This window comes from Microcaecilia unicolor, chromosome 9 (assembly GCF_901765095.1).
Source record: "Microcaecilia unicolor chromosome 9, aMicUni1.1, whole genome shotgun sequence".
Classification (NCBI taxonomy): domain Eukaryota; kingdom Metazoa; phylum Chordata; class Amphibia; order Gymnophiona; family Siphonopidae; genus Microcaecilia; species Microcaecilia unicolor.
The window spans coordinates 62,330,393-62,355,131 of record NC_044039.1 but is presented as its reverse complement, the minus strand read 5'-3'; the positions used below and the strand labels follow the sequence as shown (position 1 = coordinate 62,355,131).

The 24,739-nt window shown below is 45.4% G+C and overlaps 1 protein-coding gene across 3 annotated transcripts in view; it reads right to left on the bottom strand.

The window, feature by feature from the left end:
• TTC38 (tetratricopeptide repeat domain 38) overlaps positions 1 to 24,739 on the bottom strand; it is a 561,013-nt gene that overhangs the window by 6,218 nt on the left and 530,056 nt on the right. For all 3 annotated transcript variants that reach the window (XM_030214669.1, XM_030214670.1, XM_030214671.1), the window contains one exon: positions 2,185 to 2,258. In XM_030214669.1, the coding sequence (XP_030070529.1) occupies positions 2,185 to 2,258 (74 nt within the window). The remainder of the gene's footprint in view (positions 1 to 2,184; positions 2,259 to 24,739) is intronic.

The following is a 24,739-nucleotide window of genomic DNA, read 5'->3' as shown; positions in this document are numbered from 1 at the left end:
GTTTCACGCGTTTGAGTTTCCACATTGAGTGGAACATTTTCTTTGTTGTGGATTTCACTTGGCACTCTAGTGTAAGGTTACGGTCTATTGTAACGCCGAGAATTTTCAGGCTGTCTGAGATAGGGAGGGTGTAATCTGGGGTGTTTATACTTGTGGGGTTATCCACGCTGTATTGAGATGTGAGGATGAGACTGTGTTTTTTCTTTATTGAGTTTTAGTTGAAATGCATTTGCCCATGAGTCCATGATGTTCAAGCTGTTTGATTTCGTTGGTGATTTCTGTCAGTTCATGTTTATAAGGAATGTATATAGTGACATCGTAGGCATAGATGAAAGGGTTAAGGCCTTGGTTGGATAAGGACTTGGCTAGTGGGGTCATCATTAGGTTGAAGAGGATTGGTGATAATGGTGATCCTTGAGGCACTCTACAATCTGCTTTCCACGGTGATGATATGTTTGGGTTTGATTTCACTTGATATGTTCTAGTGGTTAGGAAACCCTTGATCCAGCTAAGTATGTTTCCACCAATCCCGAAGTAATCTAGTAGTCTTAGTAATATATTATTGTTGTGGATTCTGATTGAGGCAATTTCAAGTTGAGGTGTTATGGACTCGGCAGTGGTAAAGTGGGATCGATATATTAGTGCTATGCCTCCGCCTCTCTTTTCCTTTCTGGTCCAGTGTATGATTTTGTATCCTGGAGGGCATAGGTCTAGGATTATAGGGTCCTTTTATCATGGATCCAGGTTTCATTGATGAAAAGTAGATCAAGGTTTTCTGACATGATCCAGTCTGTTAATATTGTTGTTTTGTTTACAGCTGATCTGGCGTTGATATAACCCACTTGAATTTTTTGGTATGGGTCTTCTATGTTTGGTGTTGTGTGGATTTTTGTTAGTTGTCGTTTCTTTGTTGGTGTGGGTTTGTTAGGACCCTTCTTTCCCTTCCGTTTTGGTTGTCCACATGTTGGTGTTCTTCCTTTGTTTATGTTGTTGTCAGTTTGATGAGGTGTGGTGTGTCTGATCAGTCTTTGGTGATTGTGTAGTATGGGTATGATGTTACTTTCTGCAAGTGGGGTGGTTAGGTGGATCAGTGATAAGGAGTAGATTGCTAGCAGTAGTTTGACAGTATTCATAGTTGAATTACAGCCCTCAATCACATGTTTAATACCCATGTACCCCAGTGGACAGTGCTGCTGAACATCAGCTGTAGCCACTGTAGCATTATCCAGAGCAGGTCCAGGAGTGGAGTCTGGGCGTAGCACTGCTTAGCAGTAATTTCAGTTTGCAAACTAGGTAAGTGCAAAAAGACTGTCCTAACTTTATTCACTTAGGGGTTCTTTTAACTAACGCACGGCCAAAAGTGGCCTGTGTTTTGGACATGCGCTGGTCCATCTCCTGAGCACACCTGGAAAAAAGGGGATTTTTTTAATGTGCCAGAAAATGGATGTCCAGCAAAATTAAAACCAGTGCGCGTCTATTTTTGGCCTCAGACCTTAACACCACCCATTGACTTAGCGGTAAGGACTTGCGTGCTAACCGGGCAGTACGCGTGCACCAACTGCCGATTACCACCAGGTAAGGTCCCTGCGGTAGAAAATATTTTCTACTGAATGTTTTGGTCGCGCACAAAAAAACCGGATTAACACTCAGGGCATGTGTTAGTGCCAATCTGATGCACGCTGGATGCTCATAGGCACCTACACTCTTTTGTAAATGGGCCCCTTAGTTATCTAGGCCAATGGTTTTCAAGCCAGTCATCAGGGCACACCCATCCATTCAGGTTTTCAGGATATCTGCAATGAATATGCATGAGATAGATTTACTTACCAAGGAGGCAGGACATGCAAATCTATTTCCTGCATATTCATTTTGGATATCCTGAAAACTCAGCTGGCTGGGTGTCCCCTGAGAACAGGTCTGAGAGACACTGATCTAGGCACCAGTCTGAATTGGATAACTGGTGGCAGCCATAAATGATCCAGATATTCAATGCAGGTACCTGGATTAGATATGTCGTAGAATATCCAGGTCTAATTCAGCCTGGGACCATCGGTACCTTTAAAAAATCATGACCATTGTGGGTTGAATATCAGGGCAGGGGTGGAGTAGATTATTAATAAATTGTTTCAGATTATCAGCAATTTCATAGTTCTGAGGGACAATGAAGTCCAATGCTTTATTTACCTGGCTAGTTTCTGATGTTGTACTGATTTACTATTTAAAGAAGCATGAATTAACATTTGATTGAAGATGTCTCTCTGAAAAGCACAATTTCAGAAATTAACAACAAATAGCAAAATGCAGTTACCTAAATTAACAGGTTGACAAACCATTTCCAGGAAAGCAACTGATCTGTAATATATAGCATTACGAACAACTGGGAATAATTTTATAAAGTTTTTTTCTGCATGTAAAGCCTGTTTTATAAGGTAAAAAGGTCTTTTATAAACTTGTGTGACTGAATATGGATGCAAGAAGTACGCATATATGAATTATGTTCATTAGAGATTTTACTATACCACCAGGCTTTTCAGGTCACAGCAGTTTACAAAAACAAAATAATATATAAAACAAAGAGCTACAATAAAATAAGAAAGAGTAAGATCCCACAATTACACAATCAAGATAAATATAGGAACTGGGCAACATTCTGGAAAAGGTGGAGTCTATTCCGAAAGGATGGACTCTACCTTAGCCATCCGGCTGCTGGCACTAAATTTTAAAAAGGAGACAGCAGCTTTTAAACATGGTTCAGTGTGGAGTATCCTTGAAGGATACTATTGAAACAGGATCTTTAGGGAATCCCAAAAGGGAGGTTTCAATAATGGTGAAAGACAGCCAGCAGTGTTTAAGGGGCGAATCGAGTAAAGGATACAAATTATTCCCATAAACTTCTAAAAATGTAGAACCCCCCCCCCCCCCCCCCACACACACACAATTTGAAGTGTCTATATAGAAATGCTAGAAGCCTAAAAATAATATGGTAGAGTGTGTGTGTGTGTGTGTGTGTGTGTGTGTGTGTGTATTATATATATATATATATATATATATATATATATATATATATATATATATATATATATATATACATACAGTGCACTCCATTTAAGTGCACGTCGGATAGGAGCATGCTCTTGTTTAACTGCATGCCGTACTTCGGTCCCGTTTTTGGCACCATCAATTTCTATGGGGACAAACTTCATTTTAGCGCACCACTGATAAGTGCAAGATTCGCTTATATGCATGGTTCAAGACCACTCCTCTGCAGGAAAGACTCCGCATAAGTGCTTGCATGGAATATGGAAGCCGATTAGCGCGTGACAACCGAAATTTCAAATTTACTGCCTCTTTAACTGTCCCAGGCAGATTAGGGGAAAGAATGTTGTTGGAGCATGCACCGGGGTTGTCGTCGTCGTTGTGGCGGCGGAACTGTAAGACTTTAACACTGGCTGAATGAATAGAAGTTCTTAAAATATTAGAAAACAAAGAAAGTCAAGCATCTATTGCTAAAGAATATGGTGTCAATCCCAGTCAAATTTCACGAGTCTTGAAGCAGAAAGACCAGCTTCTGGAAGACTGGTAAAACAATACAAATCCACAACGGAAACGAAAATGTGCGGGAAAAGCTGAGGAGGTAGAATATGCTCTTCTTTGGTGGTTTTCTCGAGTCAGGAGCAGTTTCCTGTCAGTGGTCCACTGCTTATGGAGAAAGCTAGCCAGGTAGCAGAAAATCTTGGACTGACTGAATTCAAAGCCACTGTTGGATGGTTGGAAAGATGGAAGGAAAGGAACAGCATAAAATTCAAGAAACAGCATGGTGAGAAACAAGACGCTGATGACTTTGGTGCTGAAAATTGGGTTGTTTCAGTTCTTCCTAACATCTTGAACAAGTTTGCACCTCGTGACATTTTCTTTTTTTATTAAGTTCAATAAACAGCTTTACAACAAGCAATTCTTACATAAGGCATTGAAATAAACATTTAACTAGTAAAGAATCATTGTATCCACTAGAATCTTCATTCCTGCATCAACTCACCACCCCCTCCCCCTCCACCCCTCTTCTCTCTCCCTCCCTCCCGGTCCCCCCTCTCCCCATATACCTTTCCCTACCCACTCGTCTCCCCTTCCCCTTTGGTTCATTCATGTGGAGTGTCTGAGGTATTACAGGAGGATGCTCATTGTTCATACTGTTCCCATGTTTTATAGTGGATTCTCAAATGTCCCATGCGTAGAGCGGTGAGTTTTGATAACAAACCAATATTACCCAATTTGCTTAAGATAGCTCGCCGGTCCGGGAGAGAAGGTTGTTTCCATTTTGCTGCTAGGACCAATTTGCTTGCTACAAACAACTGCGCAGCAAAGCGATGTGTAATCGTCTGAACTCCTGGGGGGTCTAGCTTGCAGTAGGCAATATTCCAGCTTCATCGGATGTGTCCCTGTGACCTCCCACAGAAGACTCAACACATCTGCCCAGTAATGCTGTGCCTGCCCACAATCCCACCATATATGAATCATATCTCCCACTTGTCCACATTGGCGCCAGCATAAGTCAGAGCCTTTATGAAATATTTTAACTAGGCGCTGTGGCGTATAGTACCAACTGTACAACATTTTATGTCCATTCTCTACCAATGCAATAGAGACTGATACCTGAAGAAGGGATCTGAATATTGATTTCCACTGAGAAAGAGTGTATGTTGTCCCTATAACCCTCTCCCACTTATATAGATAATATTCAACTGGATTTCCGTGTTGTAGTAATGCTTTATATATCCTCAATATGCCTCCCCGACCTCCCCCTCTCATCATACTCTTATCTATGCCTCCCCGACCTCCCCCTCTCATCATACTCTTATCTATCTCTGTCTCTGGTAGTCGGAGGTCTCCCTGTGCCCTGCGTGTAATGAAGTCTTTAACTTGAAAATACTGAAAGGCCTGCAAGGGGGATAAGCCCATGTTCCTGACAGAGTTCCTCAAATTTTACTGCTGTATTTTCTTCCCACATCTGTCCCAGTGTACACATTCCCATTTCCTCCCAAGCTCGGTATGCCGCATCTTGGAGTCCTGGTCCAAACTCAGGGGCAAAGCAAAGATACATATGCTTAAAATATCTCTGCCCTGGAAAAAAGTGTTCTCTTACTTTATTCCAGATTCCTAAAGGTCCCTGAATCAGGGGGAGGGGGCTTCTCCGTATAATCTCTCCCAACATCAGCTTGGGTAACCAGGGTATTGCCTGTAGTGGAAAAGGCCCCATCCACCCCTATTTCAGTTTTGTTCACAATTTCCCCCCTCCCTGCAGCCAGATTGCTATGATTCTGAGGTGTGCTGCGTGGTAGAATGACTGAAAGGAGAGAACTCCCATGCCTCCACGTTCCCCAGCCTGATACATCACCTCTCTACGTACTCGTGGGGGCCTCTTTTTCCAGATAAAGGAAAAGATCTTACTTTGTAGGCCCCATAAGAATTTATTCAGTAAAGCTATTGGTAAAGCCATAAACAAGTATAGTATTTTTGGAAGGAGAACCATTTTTACCGCATTGATCCTTCCCATCCAGGACAGGGTCAGACCCTCCCACCTACTGAGATCTTTAAATAGCTTCTGTGTAATTTCAGGGAAATTTATCTGAAACAGCTCTTCCATTTGTCGAGGGACGTTGACCCCCAAGTATCTAACATATCGGGTAGCCCACCGAAAGGGATAGGAGGTCTGAAGAAGTGTCTTTTGCTGATCGGGGATATTTATATCTAGGACCTCCGACTTATCAAAGTTGATCTTAAAGCCCGACACCGCCCCATACGCTCGCAGCTCTTCCCTCGGGAACGAGACCAGCGGTTCCTTTAACATGAGCAGAATTATCATCTGCAAAGAGAAGGACCCGAGTCTCCTGCTCTCCTAATCTCGGCCCACGAATCTCTGGATGTTGCCGAATTTTCTCTGCCAGGGGTTCCATTATTATTGCAAATAGCAAAGGGGATAATGCACAGCCCTGCCTCGTCCCTCTATATAATTGAAACGGCTGGGACATGATGCCATTTACCCGCACCGCAGCCGATGGTCTCTTATAGATCAAGCGGAGCCAAAGTACAAATTGGCCCGAGATGTCCATCTTCTTCAGTACTGCGAAAAGGAACTAACGCGATCGAAGGCCTTTTCCGCGTCTAAGGAGAGATTACACAATGGAATTTTGGTCTCCTGTGCATGGTATACCATATGGAGAGCTCGGCGTATATTATCAAAGGTCTGTCGCCCCTGGACAAAACCCGCCTGGTCCTCATGCACCAGGGACAAGAGATATCTCTGCAGCCGGCCAGCCAAGATTTTTGTAATCTACTCCTAAGAGACAGATGGGCTGATAAGAACCGCACTATTGAGGATCTTTGCCCTGCTTGTGGATGACCATAATAGTAGCCAAGTTCCAAGTAGGGGGAAGCTCCAAGCTCGCTCCTAGGGAGTTAAAGACCCGCAGTAACAGTGGGGCCAAGTATTTACTAAAGACTTTATATAACCTATTAGAAAAACCGTCTGCCCCTGGAGCTTTACCCATTGGCAGCTCCTTAATCACTTGAGTTATCTCTTCCAGTTCGAATGGGCTTGAGAGATATTGGTTCACACTCCCAGGCAGACAAGGTAGGTCTAAACCCTCCAAGTAGTTCTCCAATGCCTCCACCGAGGGCTCAGATTCCGGGGTATACAATGTCTCGTAAAATTCTTTAAATGCTGACTTTATGCTTTCTGAGTCCGAGTGAATTCGCCCTCCCCTATCTCGAATACTCACTATCATATTTCGACTACTTTTTTGCTTCAACTTATAAGCTAACAGTCTGCTGGCTTTATTTCCAAATTCAAAATGAGACTGGTGTACCTGCTGTAGCTGTTCAGCCAGATCTGCCAGTTCGAGATCGCACAGCCGGTTGCGGATCTTGTGGGCCTGGTCTTGTGTGCAGGGCCGTGACAATGCAGTAAGCGGGGTAAGCAAGGCAGGGGGGTACCTGCCTTCGAAGGGCGCCGCTGCCCTGCCTTCCGCTCACTTGCAAAATCTTTTACCTGAAGTTGCGATTCTCCTATCTCCCCTCCTTTTCATGGCAAACCGGAAGTGAAAGCAACGCAGCAGTATTCACTGAGGCAGGCAGGCTCTTCAAGTTATTTGAGAGATTGCAACCAGATTGCTATATATGCTTTGGTTTGGGGATAACTCCTCACTCAGGGTGAGCTTCAGAGCTTGAACAGCATTCAAATTAAAGAGAACCTGAAATTTTAAAAGTGCTAAAAATAAGTTTTAAAAGTATTTGCATTAAATCTAATTGCAGAATTCAGGTGCTGGGAGTCTGTACTTGGTTGTCATATGCTCAGATTTGTTTAAATCATATGCAAATTAGTCCCTTTTTGAGAGGTTCTCATTTGCATATTTATGGATAAAAATGATGGAAATGTTTACAGCCTTAATGTTAGGTCATGGCTCTGATCAAAAGTGTGAAGTTTGATCCAAAATCGAAGGGTTTATCTAGTGTTTTTGACTAAAAATTCCCATTACAGTGTCTGTCTGTTAATCTGCATTCTAAAAGAGCTCTCTGATTGGATGATCAGCTTCTGTTAGAAATCTGCCGGGAAGGGAACAGAGTAAGACAGCAACTGACCGTCGGTTTGGCCAAGAGAGACATGCAGCTGTGAGTTCCTGTGTGTGTTGACTGAAATTATAAAAGAGTGCCTGATTATGTGGTAAATGAGAAAATATGAATGAAAAGAGGTTGGTGGAGATTGAAGTTTGAGGTTTCTCTAGTGAGAAAAGGATCTGAATATTTCAGGATTACTTGAAGTTTATGAAGAATAGAAAAGGGTGAATTTCAGTTTAAGAGTGTTTAAATCCTATAAGCTATATAAAGGCTAGGTAGATTTAAGTGACTGTAAGCAAGGAAACCTTAATATTTGATCTGAGATAGTTGATCAGAGATACATGTTTGATCTGAATTATATCCTTTGGTGCAAAGGAGATTAGAAAAAGAATCTTTGGAAACTAAGAGGACTTTGCTCACATTTTGAATTAGCATTCCTATTTTGAGTTGGAAATCTTTGAAGTGTTATGAAAATACATTTTGCTTTAATGAAATTGCTAAACTTTAGAGTCAGATACTTATCAATGAGGGATACATACAGTGCTATTTTTTCCTGAGGTCCAGCTTACTTGCCTGCTTCCTTCTGTTCCTGCTCTGCTAGACGGAGGGGGGGGGGGGCGCCAACTGATAGTCTGCAGGGGGGCACCAGAGACCCTAGGCACGGCCCTGCTTGTGCGGATGCAGAAGGCCTAGTTCCCTCACTATGTAGCTGAGCCTCTACCCGTTCGAGCTCCATCCTCAATTGGGCTTCAGTCGCCGATTGCATTTTCTTATTATGCGCCTTTAAAGCAATTAAGTGGCCTCGCATGACCGCCTTAAGCCCCTCCCACAGCACAGTTGGTGTCACCTCCCCATTATTGTTAAATTGGATATACTCTTTGAGATGCAGTTCTAAAACTGCTATATTAGCCGGATCTTGTAAGAGTACATCATCTAAGCGTCTCTTTCTGCGGCCCCAGGAGGACCAATTGAAAAAGAACCAAAGAATGGTCCAACCATGTGCACGGCATTATCTGAGTAGTTCCCACCTTCTTATTGACAGACCAATCCCCCAACCAGATGTCGATCCTAGAAAATGAGTTATGACTAGAAGAATGAGTGTAGCTTCGTGTAAGGGGGTTTCTCTGCCTTCACATATCTATTAAGTGCCACTGTGCCACAAACTCTTGCAATTTGCGTCTGTCTCCCCTGGCATAGCATATGGTGTGTGAAGAATTATCTAGGCATGGTTGCAATGTGAGGTTGAAATCCTCCCCCCCCCCCCCCCACCCAATAGCAATGAACCTTCAACATTCTGTGAGAGAAGACAGTCTAGATCCTCTATGAATTCTCCTTGATTTACATTTGGCCCATACACATTTGTCACAGTATAAATCTGCTCCACTAATGAAAAAGCCACTAATATATATCTCCCCCCTTATCTCGTACCACTTTTAAAATATTCCAGGGCTTCGACCCATTAAACATCATCATTACTCCCCTACTTTTAGTGTCGTCTGTATTAGAGGCAAAATATATAGTGGGGAAGCTTTTTTTTTTCTTACATTTGTACCCCGCGCTTTCCCACTCATAGCAGGTTCAATGTGGCTTACATATTATATACAGGTACTTATTTGTACCTGGGGCAATGGAGGGTTAAGTGACTTGCCCAGAGTCACAAGGAGCTGCCTGTGCCTGTAGTGGGAATCGAACCCAGTTCCCCAGGACCAAAGTCCACCAGTCTAACCACTAGGCCACTCCTCCACTATGATGACATAAATACTCATGTTTGGGTTTAAAGTGGGTCTCCTGTATCAAGGCCACATCCACCCTAAGGCAGAGTAGCTCACGGTACAGGAGCTGCCTCTTCCTGGGAATATTCAACCCCCTGACATTTAAAAGCAATAATGTAATATCAGACAATGTATTATTCAGATCCCTTTCAGCTTTTGTCCCCATTGCCTGGCCCTACCATTCCCTTTCTCTATACCTCTGAGATTAATTAAAACACCTCTCAGCCTCCTGCTTTCCTCCCAGAACCCCTGCCCTTGGTTCCCAGGGCATTTTTTATTCTGTCCCTCTCCCATCCCTCATATACTCCACCCCCTCTCTTGTCCCGCCCAAGTTCTTTAGACTCCCCACTTCTTTTACCGTGGTTAGCCTGTAGAGGAAGTGTCGGCCACATAGCCGCCCCGATGGCAACCCGCAGGGCTTGATAAACAGTCATTTCATGCCCGGTATCACCCTCCCAACATTCACATTGAATTAACTAACAGTGCCTAAACTATTTCAAACTTAACTTGCCAACCATCTTGCCAATGTGCTGCAGTCTGCATTTTCACTCCGATAGTTCCTTCTTTAAGGGACCCAAAATCCCCAGGTGTGTTCTCAGTTTGTACTATGACCACTCGGCAATCTTTTGGGGTCTCGGCGTCAGTCTCATTTCTTGCCTCTTTACGCTTAGGCGATTCGCACTCCTGATTGTTGCCATTGCAGCCTCTTAGGCCCCTTACCCACTCGCTGCCATTTTGGCGGGTCCACTCGAGCTGGGCCTCGCAGTTCAGTTTTTGAAGGGCCTGGTGTTGCTAATGTTCCCTCCTCTGGAAGTGCCACTCTTGCCTCTGCTATGGATTTGACCAGGTGCAATTTTCCATCCTTATAAAAGGCAAGGGCAAAAGGGTGGCGCCACCTATAGCGAATGCCCATCTCTTGTAAACGCCTGGTAACTGGCTTCAATTCTGCTCGCTGCTTCAGCATAGCCATTGCTAAATCCTGATATATCTCCACTCCATAAGAATCCCATTGAAATTTACTGCTCTGGTGAGCTGCTTTCATTACTTGTTCTTTCAGCTTGTAATCCTGGAAACATGCCACTATGTCCTCAGGCAAGTTAGGACGTGGTGAGCCCATAGCTCTGAGCTCTCTCCAGGTGGATCTTGCGCGGTTCCACCACCGTTCCGTGAGCGGCCAGTAGGTCACTCACAATCTTTTGGACCGTCTCTTCACTGTTTTGGTAAGCTGGGGTATCGGAGAGGCCTCTAAAGTGCAGATTGCGCCGGCGACTCCTGTTTTCCAGGTCCTCCAATTTTTCGAAGGACCTGTTGCTGATTAGCCTGGAGCTCCCCTATTTGGTGGTCTATGGTATCCAGCGCTTCAGAGTGAGTGTCCAGTCGCGTCGCCGTCTTTTCCAGGTGGGACCCCATCTCTCGCAGCTCACCCCTCAGGTCCACTCCGAGGGCTGCTAGGTCTCCTCTTAATGCTTTTAAACCAGCCCTTATTTCCTGGAGCCACTCTCTCCAATCCGCGGATCCTTCCACTACGCTGTCTCCTGAGTCTGTTAATGGGGGCTGGGGATCTGCGGCTGTCTGTTGCTCCCCTCACCCCTGTTGCCGCTGCATATCTGCCTCCATTTTGTTTTTCCCTCGCGGAGTGTTCCCGCCCGGGAAGGCGAAACGAGCAAGATCTTGCCCCTTGCCTTGCCGTCATCGGGCGATAATGCTCCTCCACGCTTACACTATCCGCTAACCGTTTGTTCGGCAGGTTAGGCTCGCTGAAATCGGGTACGTAGCTGGTTTACTCCGCGGGTTATCAGGAGCTTCTCTTTCAAGCAGCCATTTTGTCCACTGACGTCACTTCCTCCTCCAACATGTGACATTTTCAATGCTGACGAAAATGGTCTCTACTGGCGAGCGATTCCTGATGGAACACTTGCATTCAAACATGCCGAAACTACTGGAGGTAAAACATCGAAGGACCGACTGACAATCCTCCTTTGCTGCAATATGGATGGGAGTGAGAAGTTGGAACCCCTCGTCATTGGAAAGAGCAAACAGCCCCGTTGCTTCAAGAAAGTTAAGTGACTTCCTGTGTCATACGAGGCTAACGCAAATTCGTGGATGACTGGGGAAATTTGGAAGCAGTGGCTAAAGAAGTTAGACACTAGAATGCGGGCACAAAAGCGTCAGATTTTGCTGCTTTGTGATAACTGTGCTGCACACAGGGATGATGTCAGACTGTCTAATGTCAAGGTGGTCTTCCTACCACCAAACACTACCTCTCTGATCCAACCTCTGGATCAGGGCATAATAGCCAATTTCAAACAACATTATCGGGGTCTTGTGCTACGTCATCTGATGAGCATTATGGATGACCAGACTGGGAAGGATAAACGTGCTGTTGAACTGGCTCGTAATCTATCACTGTTGGATTCCCTACATATGCAGAAAGAAGCCTGGAATCATGTTACACAGGCAACCATTGTGAACTGCTACAAGCAGGCAAGCTTTGTTAAGGATGTGGAGAGGGATGAAACAGGTGCAGCTGTTGCAAACGCGTCAGATGAAGATGTTATTGACATCCCAGTCGGTTTTACTGAAGAAGTGTTCCATCGCTACGTAGCTGTTGATTACGACCTACAAATAGCTGAAGACAGCACTGATGTTGAGATATGCTCCTACATGCAGGCAATAACGGCTGATGATGGAACAGATGAAGAAATGAGAAGCGAGGCACATGCTGATGAAATTCAACAACCTCCTTCTGTCACTTTTGCAAGAGCGCTGGAAAGTGTCAATACCGTGCGGGCCTATCTGGAGGCCAATGGATGTCAGTGCTATGACAGTTTTTACCATCTGGCAGACGTAGTCTATGGAACTCACAGACCCAAGAGTGTACAGAGGACTATAACTGATTACTTCAAGTCAGCCTGTCAGTTAACTGAGACTGTATACTGTACATATAATAATAAACAGTACTGTACATATGTTTATCAGATGTCAAGCTTCTTTGGGTCACAACGGTTAAGTGCATGCTCTGGTTAACAGCATGCATTTCTTTGGTCCCAGACCCTTGCACTTAAGCGGATTGCACTGTGACAGTACGCTAGTGCTCCGCACTAAAAAGGAAGAGCTTTTGAATCCTACTCCGAAGGGTCTAACTCTTCTGGGTAAGTTTTCTGCTGGCTCTTATCTCTTGAGGGGGCGCTCGCTAGGTTAAATGCGACGGATGGAAGGGGGGGGGATCTGCACCTTGGACGGAAGGGGCGGGGCAGTGCACTTCGGATGGAAGGGGGGGTGCCCTGCACCTCAGACGGAAGCAGAGGGAGGGAAGGAGGAGGTCATGGAATGTGGACCCCCCCCCACACACACACTCTATCTCTGTGTCACACACACTCTCTCTCACACATACAAACACACAGTCTTTCACTCTGTCTCTCACTGTCACACACACTCTCTCACACACAGTCTGTCTCTCTGCCCACACACACTCTCTCACACACACACACACACACACACACACACATAATCGAGGGTCTCTCGTCTCTTGCCTTCCTCTTCTTCCTTTTTTTTTTGCTTGTTTCCTTCTTTTTGGAGCCCGCACGTCTGATGAGAGACGAGAACCGCGTGGAAGTTGCGTGCCAGTGAGTCAGGCGCCGGCGGCTGCGCTGAAGGTAGAGTATGATGAGTGACCGATCGGCCGGCCAGAGACCCCTTTGCACCCCAGCCCTTCCTCCTGAGTCGCCTTCACCGCCGGCCTTTTCATGTTCATTACTTTTACTGATGTTCTGGGGCGGGGGAGGTCCACTATGCTCTTGATGGGTCACTACCTTAACCCCATTCAAAAGCACCTTGCCTCCCTCGCTTGTTTGATGAAATGGTCTAGAGATTCAGAGGTGATGGGGGGGGGGAGTTTAGCCCCCCCCGCCCCAGGTTAAGATATAAGAGCAAGCCAAGTGCATAGGTGCGCTAGGGCACCGGAAAAAAGTGAAAGCTGCTGAAAGTTGAAATGCTGTACGCGAGAAATGCCAGCCACAGAAAGTTCTCTCAGAAGTTCATAGCGTTTGATTTCCTTTTTTTAATTATTTTTTTTATTGATTTAGCATTCTTCATTTAGCACTATGTGTCTTGTAAATTCTTTCCCAGCTTCGGTTTCCAGCATCAGGAAGAGTTGATAACTTTAGAAATATGAACCTCACCTGATGGTGCGGGGAAGCTGCAGTTGAATGACTCTGAGGGTGATAGTTGAAGGGAACTTACAGTAGCTCTTGCAGCCTCCAGCCTGAAGGCACTTGGCTTATCACTCAAGCCTGGCAGCCCTAGCGCTTGTAATCTCGCCCCCTGAATAAGATCTGCCTCTCCAAGGATAGCGCTTCTCTTCCAGGCACGGAGCCCGGGAACTGTTGCCACGCCTCCGATGCCCCGGATTGGCCACTTGCGTCCTGGTTCCACCTCCTCCGGCTGGCTGGCCAATCTGTATCTCCCTTGCCTGCTGATTGCAGCCTGCCTTGGATTGTGTACGTTTGAGACACTGTGTGTATGTGAGAGAGTGTTTCTGTGTGTGATAGAGGAAGTGTCATGACCCGTTCCTTCCCTACCTCTCCTTCCGTCCGAGGTTCCAGGCCCCTCAACGGTTCTGTTTGTCGTTGAAGCTCCGCCCCGTGCCCTGCCCCTTTCGCCCCTCCTCCTCCGGCTCTGACGTCAGCCTGATCTACGGAGCCTAGCAGACCAAGGAGCCACGGTCTCAGTCAGCAAGACGAATAGAACGTTGGAGGTGAGAATTATTATATAGTATATATATATATATATATATAGGCATCTCAGAGACCTGGTGGAAGGAGGACAATAGGACACTGTTATCAGGGTACAAATTATATCACAATGATACAGCAGATCTAATTTGAGGGGGGACTGTGCTACATGTTAAAGAGGGAATTGAGTCAAACAAAATAAACATTCTACATGAAACAGGCACCAGTATGTGAAGGGAAGGACAAGACAACAGACAGATGAAGAAATGTTTACAGAAATTAGGAAATTTGGCAAACTGAGCAACAGTATAATAATGGGTGATTTCAATTACCCATGAGATAGGCACAAAAGTTGATAACTAGACCGATTCCAGCTATGTTTTTGGATGATGCAGAGTTTGTTCAGCAATGGAATTTGATTTTAAATTGCTATTCCTTGGATTTGATGCTGCTGTTGATTAGGCAGCTACAAGTGAAAATTGAAGAAGAGAAAAAGCATTGTGTTTAGTTACTAACAGCTTGTAAAACTGAAGAAGATTTTGAGGTTGTTTCAGGAGATGAAGGATAAGATTGCGAAGTTTAGGAAGGAATTGAAGTTGCAAAAAAAAAGAAAGAAATTTCACCGAGATGAACGTGATTGTAAGGAAGGGTACGTTTATCCATCTATAGATGAAGAAAGATTCAGAAAGTCATAAAATTTAAAAAAATGTGAAATTTCAGACGGAAGGGAGGATGGCGATCATGCAGCAAAGAATCCACTCAGAAACTAAACACATGCCTGAAACAGACCTGCAATCAACAGTGATGAATTTGTCTTCTCAAGTGTTGACTAACATTGAGCTCAACTATTATCTAAAGGTCTCTCCTTTGTCCCACCCATCTTGCCTTCAGAATCCATTTCCATTTTGAGTGGAACTTGAAAAGTTCATACATAAATCACTATACTTTAATACAGAGCCTTCGGACAGGATTGATCGCTCTGTAGTTAAAGAACCTCTTAGACACCTCCGGGTGTCCTTGATCTGATTCTAATGACTTTGAAAATGATGATTTTGAAGGATGTAGAGCGCTCTCAGTCAGAGTTACCCTGGAGATCGTTTAATTTGTCTAAAGAAGAGAAATTAGTTCTCCAACATCTTCAAGATATTGCATCGATTGTTATCTGATGAGTGGACAAAGGGAGAGCAGTAGTACTCCAGAATCTTTCTGATTATAAATCTGAAATTTATCACCTGTTGTTACTATAGTATACTGTCTTTTGGAGATGGGTTCTTCTGAAATGATTTTGAAAAAAGTGGTGGAAATTACATCTTTGGATAAAGCTCAGGAATTTTTGACCCTAGCTGAATATTATTAAAACTATATGCAGTTTAAAATTCTGGTTCTATACACCTTGTCCAAGATTCATAAGAATTTGACTTGCCCTCTAGGCCACCCAATTGTCTCTGCATGGGCTCTCTAGTGGAATGGGTGTGCAAGTATGTGGATCAGTTTTTACAACCACATATATTTAAGATTAACTCATTTTTTGCATTTGTTGGATGCCATGTCCATTGAAGGTATGGATTCTCCTATTTTGGCAACTTTGGATGTTACTTTTTTATATACCAACAATCCGCAGGGGGGAAGCTTTGCAGGCTATAAAAGAGGTCCTGTCAGCTACTCCTCGGCCGCATTTGCTATGCACATGATTTCTTTTTGCACTAGTGAAGTTATAGCTAGGTCTCACAATTATTTTTTGTTTGATGGACTTTTGTATATGCAAAAGAAGGGAGTAGTGACGGGTTCTTCTTTTGCCCCTTCTATTGCTAACATTTTTATGTCCTGGTTTGAACAGCAGCGGATTTGTACATCTTCATTTTTCACTATATCCACTGTTGGTGGTGATATATATCATATATTCTTTTTTATTTGGACAGGGTCTGTAGAGATTTTTGTTGTTTCTCAACATTTCCAATTATGTACAATGTTAGGGCATATCATACCTATGTAATGAGGTCCCATACTTTATCTCAGCACATAAAGCAAAATAAAATCACATATAACTTAAAATCTAACATTCATGCTGATCCCACCACATCTTGTAGTGTTTAATTCTGTTATCATTTCCTGTTACTAAGGAAACAGGATATGGGCACTAACCTCACAGAAACAAGCAAACAGACTAAGATACCAATTCACGTCTAATACAGTAGCATTGGAAAACTTCACTTATTATCAAAGTAAGTTAAGATTTACATCCAATCTAGCATATTTCAAACACAGTTACAATTACTTAAACCCAAAATATTCTATTTATTATATGCCATGACAGAGATCAAAGTACTTCCTCAAATCTACTCCAATCGGTCCCAGCCACGCCTACCCTGTGGCTTCTCTTAAAATCTTAATATATTTCCTGCAGCAGTTTCCCTTCAAACAACCAAAACCAACCCATGTTCCTACCTGAGTAAATGTGTATGTCCATTGACAACTATTAGAGGTGGCACCAAAACTGATTGCCTAAGACCCCACCCCGGCTCTGTCACGTTCTCTAGAAGGCCAAAGGAAAGAAATCCACACTCCCACCACCAATACAAAGGCCTTTGGGAGAGATTAAGGATAATCCAGAGGCTACACTCGGGCAGGCTAAGCAGTTTGATAGTAAATCTGAATCTTTTTCTCAGCAGCCCAGGAGCAGAGCCCTAAATAGGTTAGAAAACTTGGAAGGGCCCTGAAAAAGATGGGAACCCAGCCCTCTAAGTCACTCCCAGGAAGCCCCAGTCCATGGGAGCGGGCCAGAATGAAGAGTTAGCCCAGTTTAGTTGCTCACTAAACAATACAACAGAGATTTACTTCAAGGTTGGGAGAGGGAGGGGCCAGAATGGGCTAAAAAGAATGCAGAGGGGTGAGGGGCCAGTATGGGCTAATCAGAATGCCGAGGGGGAGGAGATGGAATGGGCAGATCAAGCAGAGTTTCAAACTGTCTCAGAGCTGCCTATTCCTAAAGAAGAAGCAATGCAGATTGCCACAGAATAAGTTGTGCCAGCAGGTCAGTGCTTGAAACTGCCTGAAGGATTTCTTTTTTCACAGTGTTCCAGTGAGTGGTATTAGGTGTTTGTAACTGCCGGTATAAGGGTGGAGGGACAGACCCAGTTGGTCAGAGAGTGTGTGAAAAACTGATCTACCTGAGAATTACCAGTGAACTTTAACAGGCAGTTTTCATCTGTGTTTTTCTGCTTTTGTTTATCTCTTGTGCTGGACAGAACTGTACTCAGGAGGGAGATGGTTTAAACTTCCCCTGGGATGCCTGAGCAGCTAAGGCTAAGCAGAAAGATTAAGAGAAGGTAAAATTATGTTCTTACCTGATAATTTTCTTTCCTTTAGCTGCAGCAGATTAATCCATCAACTGGTGGGTTGTACCCATCTACCAGCAGGTGGAGATAGAGATCACTGACTTAAGTGAGTGGTATTGGACAACCAGTCCCTCTGTAAGCTAGTATATGGCTCATCACAAAGCAAAGGTAGGCCCATAAAGTAGAAAACCTTCCTCACCATATGAAGAGAAACAACAACAGAACCAGACTATATCTGAGTAAAAATGAAACTCTTTCTAAGTTTTGAAACTTGTGTTTGAAACTGCAAAATACAAAGAACTGGAACAAACAGGCACAACAAACAAACACACAAAGTGAAGAGAGAAACAAAGCGACAGTAAGCTAGGGAGGGATGCTGGGCAGCTAAAGGAAAGAAAATTATCAGGTAAGAACATAATTTTACCTTCCTTAGCACAGGCAGCAGATGAATCCATCAACTGGTGAGATGTACCAAAGCAGTCTCTAGATAGGGCGGGACACCGTCGCCCCCCCCCCCCCCTTGACAAAACCGCCATACCAAAAGAAGCATCAGATCTGGCAGCTATGTCCACTCTATAATGCTTGGTAAAGGAATGAACAGAGGCCCAAGCAGCCCCCCAACAAATTTCTTGTAAGGACAAGACCGAAGACTCCGCCCACGAAGTCGCCTGCACTCTAGTAGAATGAGCATGTAAGGGTTCCAGCAAGCTGCGACCAGCCAACAAGTACGCTGAAGAAAAGGCTTAAGGAAGATGGCTTATCTCGCAATAGTCGGTTTTGACGCCACCTGGCCACAACGAGAACCTTGAAGAAGCACAAACAAATGATCTGTCTTCCGGAAGTCATTGGACATCGCCAAATAGCGAATAAGAATGCAACACACATCCAAAAGATGAAGACTCCGAAAAGCCACAGGAAAATCCTCTACCCTAAAAGAATAAATCTCTCTGCCAGTTAATTCATTTTTAGAAAATACCTTTATTATTTATTTGCTTACAAAACCTAATACCTTAACATATCATTCCTTCATACACACTCATGCACACTCACTTACAAATGTACTCTCATACACATTTCACAATAAAACCTTAATGGAGCAAACCCACTAATACATGTTATATCCTAACTGTTCAAAATGCCCAGTAACCTCAGCAGGATATTTGTTCAAAAAGTTCCTCTGATGCTAGTGCTGCACTACCCCCACGGGGTGTGCCTGTTGCTTTAATCTTCCATACTGGTCACAGCACTGCAAGTTCAAAAAGTTCATCTAATTTTAGTGCAGCACTACCCCCTAGGGTGTGCTTGTTGCTTTAATCTCCCATCATAGCCACAGCACTACACAAAATCCAATCCTTTTCATATGTGCTGGGTCCCAGGAATTCCAAACGAAAATGCAAACATTTGCTTAGAGTTCTCCACTCCTGTGGTCAATCCACTTCCACTCATGCAATGTGCTTGAAACTCTTACAGTGATCCGATATACCCCAGACTCTACACAGCCTGTGTTTCGCTACATCCGCGTCATCAGGAGTCGGGTCCTACACAAACAAACATATGCAAAAGTGCTCACAAATCTATCCTAAACCCCTCTCAATAACTTATACTAATACTTTAACATTTTACTCACTGTGTAAACTTGTAAATCCCTTATGGCTGCAAGACTGTGGGGATTCTACTTCCACCTCACATCTGCCTACCAAACGCTGGCCCATGCGCTGTGAAAGCTGGCTTAAAACCTAATCAAACACCATACCATCCAGCCCCACCTACTCAAACCTGTAGCCACTCAACTTCCTTATTCAAACCCCCTGGCTCTACCGTATTCCACCTAAAAATGGTTCTTTGCTCACATCGTAACAACTGCTGTGTAATGTTGCCTCCTCTGCAGTTTCCTTGTACTTTAAACAATACCACAAACTGAAGATCCTCCACAGTGTGGCCAGCCCTCCCCCAATGGGCAACTAATGGTGTATCCTGCTTGGCTAACCTAATGTTGCTAAGGTGCTGAGCCATCCTGTTCTTAATTTTCCTAACTGTGTGCCCCACATACCATAGTCCACATGGGCAGCAAATTCCATATACACACTGTTTGGTATTACAATCTGTATGTGTTTGCAACTTAAAAACACGTCCCTGTGTGTGTGGAATTATCACTTGTGTAACCTGCATAGCATACTTGCAATACACACACCCTCCACACCCTAAAAGAAGGGAGAAAAAGAGGCTGATTCAGAAGAAAAGCCAAAACAATCTTCGGCAAAAAGGAAGGCACAGTTCGCAACGTTACTCCTGCCTCTGAAAACTGCAAAAAAAGGACCCCGACATGGAAAGGGCTTGAACCTTGGATATTCTACGCGCTGAAGCAATAGCCACCAAAAACACAGCTTTCAGAGTAAGATCTTTATCAGAAGCCCTAAGTAACGGCTCAAAAGGAGAGCCTTGCAACGCCCTAAGAACCAAATTAAGGTTCCCAGACAGACAAGGTTGCTGCAAAGGGGGATGGAGATGAAGAGCCCCACGCAAAAAACGTACCACATCTGGAAGCGCTGCGCAGGAGGAACCTGACACCCTCCCCCGAAAACACGCTAGGGCTGCCACCTGAACCTGAAGCGAGCCATAGGCCAAACCTTTCTGTAGACCATCTTGCAAAAATGCAACGAGCTGAGCCACAGACGCTTGAAAGGGAGACCATGCGCGGGCCTCACACCATGCCACGAAAGTGTGCCAAACACAAGCATACGCTGTAGAAGTGGACCGCTTATGAGCCGGCAAAAGAGTAGCTATGACAACATCAGAATAGCCCTTTTTTCTCAACCGAGACCGTTCAATAACCAGGCTGTAAGACCAAAGTGGTAAGGATCCTCCATGTTTACCGGACCCTGATGAAGAAGATCTGGCAGTCTGAAAGGTGACTCCACTAGGAGCTGCACCGGATCTGCATACTAGGGACGCCGAGGCCAATCTGTAGCCACCAGAATGACCCGGCCGGGATGTCGAGCAATCCTGAGAAGAACTCTTCAGATCAAGGGACAAGGAGGAAACACGTAAAGAAGCGCATTCTCCGGCCAAGGTTGAAGAAGAGCGTCGAGGCCTGCAGACTTGGGTTTCTTCCTTCTGCTGAAGAAAAGGGGTACCTTGGAGTTTTTCTGTGTGTCCATGGTCGGAGTTCCTCACTTCCGACAGATCAATTGAAACACCTCCGACAACAAAAGGAATGAAATACAAACAGGCATACGCTACTACTTTTGCGTATAAAAGCACACAGATCTGGAACACACTACCCATGGCCCTGAAAACTATGGACAATCTAACCAGCTTTCGCAAAGCTTTGAAGACACATCTCTTCAACAAAGCCTACTAAATACATCCTAATAAACCATTCTCAAATTACTCAGGTGCATCAAAACACCTTTCACAATACCTTACTTAGCACCTTACACCTAGACCATTTACCTTCAACCGATTATTGAATGTATTTAAGAAAATGTAATGACTGCATCATAACAACACTCTGTAAGCCACATGGAGCCTGCAAAAAGGTGGGATAATGTGGGGTACAAATGCAATAATAATAACTCCCACTCCGCTGGATCTAGGGTGTGTCGACTGAGGAAATCCGCTTGTACATTGCTGATACCTGCAATGTGAGCCGGCGACAGACACTCCAGATGAGCCTCCGCCCACCGGAGTCGATCCGCCTCTGTCGCCAAAGCTGAACTCCGAGTGCCTCCCTGGCGATTGATATAAGCCACCGCTGCCATGTTGTCCGAAAATACCAAACCTCCTTCCCCTCCAACAAGGTCTGAAACCGCAGGAGGGCATAGAACACTGCTCTGAGTTCCAGGCGATTGATTGGCCAACTGGCCTCGGTCACTGACCAAGTCCCCTGGGCATAACGTTGTAGACAAACAGCCCCCCAACCCGAGAGGCTGGCATCTGAGACTACTATAATCCACTGTGGAACTGCCAGAGAAATTCCCTTTCGCAAGTGGAGACTGTGAAGCAGCCATGTCAAACTGCATCGAGCCCTGGAGAGCCAAGGGAGACAGCACTGATAATCCTAAGAGACCGGAGACCACCTGCACAGAAGTGATGACTAAAGCGGTCTCATGTGAGCTCTGGCCCAAGGAACGTAATCCCAAGCCCGGGGGACAGGTCAACTGGAGGATGCTGGCAATCTGAGAACGAAGCTTGAGCACCCACTCATCCGGGAGGAAGACATGACCCAGCACTACCCAAGTAATCTAACTGTTGAGACGGAATCAGATGACTCTTGGGAAAATTGAAGACCCAGACCAACAACTGCAACAGACAAATGACTCAGTCGGTCGCCTTGCGGCTCTCTAGAGCCGAATCTGCTTAAATCAACCAGTCGTCGAGGTAGGGATGAACCCTCATCCCTTCTTTTCTCAGGAACGCAGCTACCACCACCATGACTTTGGAGAACGTCCGAGCGGCAGTGGCCAGACCAATGGGAAGTGCTTGGAATTGGAAATGACGTCCTAAAATGGCAAAATGGAGAAAACGCTCATGTTGCTGCCAAATGCAAATATGAAGATATGCCTCCTTGAGATCCAGAGCCATGAGGAACTCTCCTGGCTGAACCGCAGCTATCACTGACCATAAAGTTTCCATGCGAAAATGTCTAACTCTCAAGAACTGATTTATCCTGCGGAGATCGAGAATGGGCCGAAAAGAACCTCCTTTTTGCAGAACCATGAAATAAATGGAATAACAACCTGTCCGAATTTCAGAAAGTGGAATAGGAACCACTGCCCCGAGCTCCAGGAGAGAATGGATAGTGGCTTCGACTGCTACCCGTTTGGACATGGAGGCACAACGGGATTCCACAAAAGCGTCTCCAACAGGAGAAGAAAACTAGCTTGTAACCTTCTCCGATAATATCCAAGACCCATTGGTCTGAAGTACTTTTGGCCCACTCTTCGTAAAAAAGGGTCAGCCGATCACCAATCTCTGGAACTGAAGAGTGGACCTTCGCCCCATCATTGCGAAGGACGCCCTGAAACACCTGTGTGTGTAGAATATTTATCATTCTGAAAGGAAGAACGCTGTTGGAAGTGGTTTCGCTGGAAATTAGCAGAAGGCCGACCTGGCCGATAACGCCGAACCTAAAACAATGCCGAGAAGCAGAAGAGGCAGAAGACCTCGGAGTCGACTGAGCCCTGTTCTCTGGCAAGCGTTGATCCTTAGAGTCACCTAAGTCCTTAACAATCTTTTTCAAATCTTCCCCAAAGAGAAGCTTGCCTCAGAAAGGAAGCCGAGTGAGTCTTTGCTTAGAGCCGAATCCGCTGCCCAATGGCATAACCACAACAAACGGCGGGAAGAAACTGAAAGAGCCATAACCTTAGCTGACGAGCAAACTAGGTCATAAAGAGAATCAGCTAAATAAGCTAATCCTGATTCCAAAAGAGCAGAAACAGACTGCAAACTCGGACCCTCATCCAGGTCATGCTGCTGTGCCTGATGAAGCCAACTAAGACATGCCCTGGCTGAATACGAGCTACAAATTGACGCCTGAAGAGCCAAAGCTGACACTTCAAAGTAACGTTTCAAAGAGGCCTCCAGGCGACGGTCCTGCATATCCCTGAGCGCTACCCCCTCCCCCCTACCAGAAGGGTCGTCTTTTTGCAGTTACCAAAGCATCTATAGTAGGGAGAACATACTTTTCCGCCTGCTCCGAAACCACCGGATAAAGGCGAGATATTGCCTTGGCCACTTTAAAAGTCCCTTCAAGATCGGACCACTGAGCTGAGATCAGCTCTTGAATAGCCTCATGAACTGGAAATGCCTTAGAAGGCTTCCATGTACTGGTCATCTTAAGATTGACCGAGGGAGCCTGATGTTCCGGATCCGTAATATCTAAAGCTGCCTACGCATTAGCAATCAGAGAGGAGAGCTCATCCTTATGGAAAACCTGTCCGGACAGCAGTAGGGTCATCAGGCTCATCCTGCTTCAAATCGCCCTCCTCAAAATCATTTGCCCTAGAAGGGCGGAGAGAGTCCCATGACAAAGCGAAGGTAACAGGGAACCGGGGCCCACAGATGCCCCCTCAGACATAGAGGCCGTTCTTCTCTTAGGAGGGAGAGAATCAGGAGCCGCGGAGAGGATGTGCTCAAACCCTGCTCCTGAAGGATTTAACGTTAGCACAGGCCCCTGGGAAGAAGGCAGAGAGGGAGACTTCTTTAACAGATTTGCCTGATGTAATAAAAGCACAAATTCTGGGGAGAACATATCCCCTGATCCCCCAGGCACCGAGTTTCTCCAGACAGACGCATCAACGCGGGAGAAAAATGCTCTGAATCCGCCGCCGACAAAGGCTCCGGAACCACCATCAGCTGACTGGCGGGAGCCACGTCGGATGAAGACAAAATGGCGCGCAAAGCAGCGCGGGAAACCGAAGGCTCCGCGACGGGAGCCGCCTCAGCCGGCCCCAGTGTTGCCAGGTGGGCGGTTTTCCGCGACCCGCCGCAGGAAATTTTTGCCCCCGGCTGGTTGCGTTTTTTTGGGCTTGTTTTGGGTCTTTTGGGCGGTTTTTTAAGCGTTTTTTTCGGCCGCGGGGGGCGGGGTTAATGACGTTTTGGGCGGGGCGGGGTTGATGACGCGGGGGTGGGGGTGCCAGGGGCGGGGTTTGACTTTGGGCGGGTTTTGGGCTGGATTTGGGCTCGTTTGGGTGGGAAAAAAAATTTCCACCTGGCAATCCTGGCCGGCCCCAACTTAGAGCAGCCTGCTACACACAGACCTGATGCGGATCTCTTTTTCCCGCATTGGGAGCAGTGCTTAGCTGCTTCAGCTGCCATCCCAATGCACTCTCTACAAAAAAGAAATTTAAAGGCACTCACCCAGCATCTGCCGAAATAGAGAGAGAACAGCTGATCAAAACACAGCGTCTGTATTCCTGCTCCCTTCAGCCAAAACCAAATTCGTCTTCCCTTAGGTCTTTTTTTTTAAACAGTAAAGGCTGTAGCACAAGTACTAAAGCTGCTTCTCTGTCTTTTTTTTTTAATGGTGAGGAAGGAAACAGCAATCAGGCAGACAGGGAATTACAAGGGGACACAGGGTGAGGCAGGGACCCCCAAAGAAGTATGCCCCCAAGAATGGCACCAGAGCCAATCGCCCCTACACTCAACTGGCTAGCCAAAACCAGCCCAGGAGGAGTCCCAAGCAGAAGAATCCAGGAGCTGGCAAGGAGACATCCACCACCTGCTGGAGATAGAGATATACTAGCTTAAGGGGCTGGTCATCCAATACCACTCACTTAAGTCAGTG